Source organism: Sinocyclocheilus rhinocerous, unplaced genomic scaffold, assembly GCF_001515625.1.
Source record: "Sinocyclocheilus rhinocerous isolate Xijiao unplaced genomic scaffold, SAMN03320098_v1.1 scaffold2330, whole genome shotgun sequence".
NCBI lineage: Eukaryota > Metazoa > Chordata > Actinopteri > Cypriniformes > Cyprinidae > Sinocyclocheilus > Sinocyclocheilus rhinocerous.
In genome coordinates, this window is record NW_015630979.1 from 847,562 (window position 1) to 852,126 (window position 4,565).

Genomic DNA, 4,565 nt, shown 5'->3' on the forward strand with positions numbered 1-4,565 from the left:
ATATATATATATATATAAATTTATCACTTTAATAAGTTGCATTTTTAACATATATTTTGTTATTAACATATATTTGATTACAATTACAGTAAAAAATACTGTAGTGAAATATTATTACAATTTAAAATAACTTTTTCAATTTTAGTATATTTTAAAATGTAATTTATTCTTGCTTGTGATGCCTGAATTTTCAGCATCCATTTCTCCAGTCTTCAGTGTCACATGAGCCTTCAGAAATCATTCTAATATGCTGATTTGGAGCTGAAGAAACATTTCTTATTTCATGTTGAAAACAGTTGTGCTGCTTAATATTTATGTGGAATACAATAATACATTTGTCAGAATTCTTTGATGGGTAGAAAGTTCAAAAGAACAGTATTTATTTGAAATATATAAATTTATATAAAAGTATATAAATTGAAATACACAAGTTTCTTTACTGTCACTAATTAATTTAATGCATCCTTGCTGAATAAGATGTATTAATAGTGTTAATTTCTTAAACAAAAAATCTTACTGAACAGTAGTGTACATTTTGTTTAGTAGTCTGTGCTATTTTTCCTTACGTGTTAAATGTACGTGTTTGTAGATGCTGACGCTGAGCCATTGTTTAGCTTACGTCTCATTTCTGTCTGTATTTCAGGGTGAGCCCCATGTCATCCAGCCAGGTGCGCAGCAGCGATGCATATGTGCTGTTCTACGAATCTGCGACCTCTTCACGCTTGTGATTACGCCTGAAACGGACAAGCCTTGGATAAAATAATCCCTTTTGCTGTTGTTGAACTAAATCATGGTCAGGGTCTACATGCTTGCAGGACCATGGAACTTTATCCCAGGCCTTTTAACCAAGGCCAAACACATACTGGAACTGAATTATGGCCGTGGCCTATGAAGTGGAATGAAGCCTGGGATGAAAGTTTAACCCAAGCCCAGATTGAGCTTCACAGTAAGGGCTCCTCCATCCATCACTCCCCCTTTGAAAGAGGCTGCTGCACTGGGGATGGATTTAACAAACTGAAACGGACAAAGACAGAGGAACATGAACTACTACCTCTCTTGAATGAGCAGGACTGTGTGCGTGTGTATTTGTGTGTGTACGAGTCAGTCTCCAGACTGATACTGTAGGACTCTATGCACTGTGTAACTGGAGCCGTCCGGCTCTACAGACAGTCACCACAACTCAAACAATCCCCATCCCTTATTTAATTTATTAACATGAGTTCAATGTTTTACTTAATTTCAAGCTAATTGCTACAAATTTAAATAAGAGGTCATCTTGCTGAGGGACCATGTAGGTCAACTGTGTAAATGATGCTTGGATTGCTCAGTGGATTGTTTACTATTTCGAACAGATATGCTCCTTCAAGATAAGTCTCCGCTTTGCTTGATTTGCTGATTTTCAACAGAATATGCACATGGGAAGGGCTTGGTTTTATGCTAATGCATGACTGTGCCGCTTCCAAAAAACCCTCACCATTACAGAGAAGATTGTATGACTGCCCCCTTGTGGCTGGAAGTTGTAAAACCCAAACGAAAAATTGGACCTTTTTCACATACCACCAGAATGATAGGTTTCCACCTTTTTTTTTTTACATCATGAATCTAGCAAAGAGGATGATTCTAATATAACGGCTGAGCGAGTGACAACAAACATCTTTCTCTTTTCTGACCAACAATCTCTTTTTTTTCTCCTTTGGAAAGTCATAGAAGTGGTATCATGCATTATTTCTTTGCAGTTGGAGCAAATTGGAAAATAAAAAATATACTTGTTGCATTTTCTTATTCAGAGCATACCAAACTATGGCTTCTGACATGTGAAAAGGGTCCATCTCCAGGAGAATATAAAGTATTCCCTCTTTAGGTGTTTGTGGAATTAATATTTTCCTCCAGGGGCAATATATTTGAAAGAGGCCTTATGTTTTTCTCATTCTGTCAGGGACTACAATATTCAGTTTAATTTGGGGATGAGTCTTTATCAAATAAGAAACCACCAGGAGGGTTATGTATGTATGTGTGTGTGCACCTTTATGTATTATTTCTCTATTTATGATGTGAATGTTGTGAATGTAGCTTATCGTTGTGCTTGAACCAGGCAATGTTTTTTCTACAGAGAGATTTTAAGTGAGTGGTAATTATTTTGTGTCTGAAATGTGACTGTAGTGTACCACATATCAAGAGCTCTTGGCTTTTTAAAAGAAGTGAATATGAATAAAAGCAAATGTCTACAGAAGTAATTGTGAATTGTCTGCATTACTACATTAGAGTGTATGTATGTAGTGATTATGAACTCTCTCTCTCTCTCTCTCTCTCTCTCTCTCTCTCTATATATATATATATATATACACACCTGTCCTGTACACCTATTTATTTCACATAGATGCTGTTCTTTCTATTTAAGAATTCTCAAAGATTCTACAAAATATTAAGCAGCACAACTGTTTCTTGAGCACCAAATCAGTCAGTTAGAATGATTTCTGAATGATCATGTGATACCAAAGACTGGAGTAATGACTGTAGAATGAGCTGAATGAAAATTCAGCTGTAACATCACAGTAATAAATTAAGAGTTTTTTATTTATTATTATGATTATTTTTATTATTATATTTATATTAAATGGCTAAATATAGCTCATTTCCATGCTCTACCAGTGTACGGTCACTAGAGGGTGACATTAGTCCTCTCTTCTTCACTTACACACTAATACTCCTGGTCACCACCCTCCTCACAATGACCTGTAAGTGGAGAAACTCACATCTTACTTATTGTGGCACTGAGCTTATTAGTGCCACAGGTCATTAGTGTGTGTGTGTGAGAGGGAGAGAGTCATGAAGCAGTCAGAGAAGCTCTCAGTAGAAGCAATTAATAGGCTAAATCTTTATTGGAATATACCTATAAATAAAGGAGGACCTCAAATCCCTGTATATACATTGTACATGCAGGTATATGTTTCTCAGTCACAAACTTAAAATGTAATGTCCTTAGACAGTACCTTTGTGTGTGTGTGTGTGTGTGTCTGTGTGTGTGCTCTTAGTGCCTTTGCAGATTCGGTTTCCAGGCTAAGACAGATGATCTGTTTGAGAAGAACTCAATTTGTGAGAAGGAGAGAATTATCTCACTTCCACTGGCTGACTGTGCCACTAGTAACTCAAGCCTGCTTTCAGCGGTAGTAACAAACTGCTCTTACCCAACTGCCCTTTCCTTAACCCATACACTTAAAACATACTCTTTAATCTCTGATCTTGACACCGTCAGTCCAGACTAACGTTTACACATCAATCAGAGAGGTCTTGTAACATTGACTAGAGCAAATATCATACAGGGCGGTGTTGATTAATTATGCCCTTAATTATGCCATAGAGTCATATACAAACATTTAAAAGAAAATGATAAAATAGTAGCCTACATATACTCATTTCTTAGTATTTGGACACTTTCTGGTTGCCAAATCTTGGTGAATCAGGATCATACTTAATGTGATTATCTACACCTGATTACTCTGACACCTGTATAAACTTGAGGAGAACTTCATACATAGTTGGTTACCCCTCACATTGTGTTCCTGGAGAGGGTTTTCTTTCTTTTTTTTCTTTTTTTTGTAACACCTTCTCAATTTTTATTATTTTTTTCCACTTTTTCCCCACATTGATACACTTGTTTAGCCAATTGAGGACTATCTCTGTCTGTATCTTCCTGTTCATTCAGAGATGCACAGCATGTGGGATTAAACTGGATAGTGTTTATAAAGCAGTTGCTGGAGGGAGGGATAAATATTTGATGTGCTGTTCTGTTTGGATGGCGAGAGAGATAGAGAGCTCTTTCACCTGCTGTGTGACTGTATCTTTCTGCCTTCTGTGTGCTGGGTGTGCTATCAGTTCGTTCTAAGATTAACTCATAAATGCTGTGGTTATATACACAAACACACATATAACAACCAGTGCTTTGTGGTTTCCCAGAACACAGTATCGCTTCTGTTTACATAAAGAAAATACAGGCATATCATAAATGTACACCATAGGACGTTCATGCCAACTCATCGCTGCTCATGGCCATGTCATAAAATAATAACTTTGCAAAAACAGAGACAATATGTAGATTATTATTAATGAGAAATACAGTAGTTCAAAGTGAAGACAAGGTGTAGTTTTTTTGAAATAGCACAAATATAAAACAAAATCACAACAACTCGAAATGAAAAAAAAAAACCTGTTGAAAAGAAGTATTGTGACCCTTTGCGGATGTCAAACATTAGTGGATCTTGTTCATAGTTAAAGGGATAGTTCACCCAAAAATGAAAATTTGATGTTTATCTGCTTACCCCCAGGGCATCCAAGATGTAGGTGACTTTGTTTCTTCAGTAGAACACATATGATGATTTTTAACTTTAACCGTTGCAGTCTATCAGTCGTATAATGCATGGCAATGGTAACAAAATCTATGAGAGTAAAAAAAACATGCACAGACAAATCCAAATTAAACCCTGCGGCTCGTGACGACACATTGATGTCCTAAGACACTAAACGATCGGTTTGTGCCAGAAACCGAACAGTATTTATATCATTTTTTA

General features: G+C 36.3%; 1 protein-coding gene across 2 annotated transcripts in view; it reads left to right on the forward strand.

The window, feature by feature from the left end:
• LOC107740817 (ubiquitin carboxyl-terminal hydrolase 2-like) overlaps window positions 1-2,234 on the forward strand; it is a 54,423-nt gene extending 52,189 nt beyond the window's left edge. For both annotated transcript variants that reach the window (XM_016553340.1, XM_016553339.1), the window contains exon 12: window positions 644-2,234. In XM_016553340.1, the coding sequence (XP_016408826.1) occupies window positions 644-728 (85 nt within the window). In that variant the 3' untranslated portion in view covers window positions 729-2,234. The remainder of the gene's footprint in view (window positions 1-643) is intronic.
• The last annotated feature ends 2,331 nt before the right edge of the window (window positions 2,235-4,565 follow it).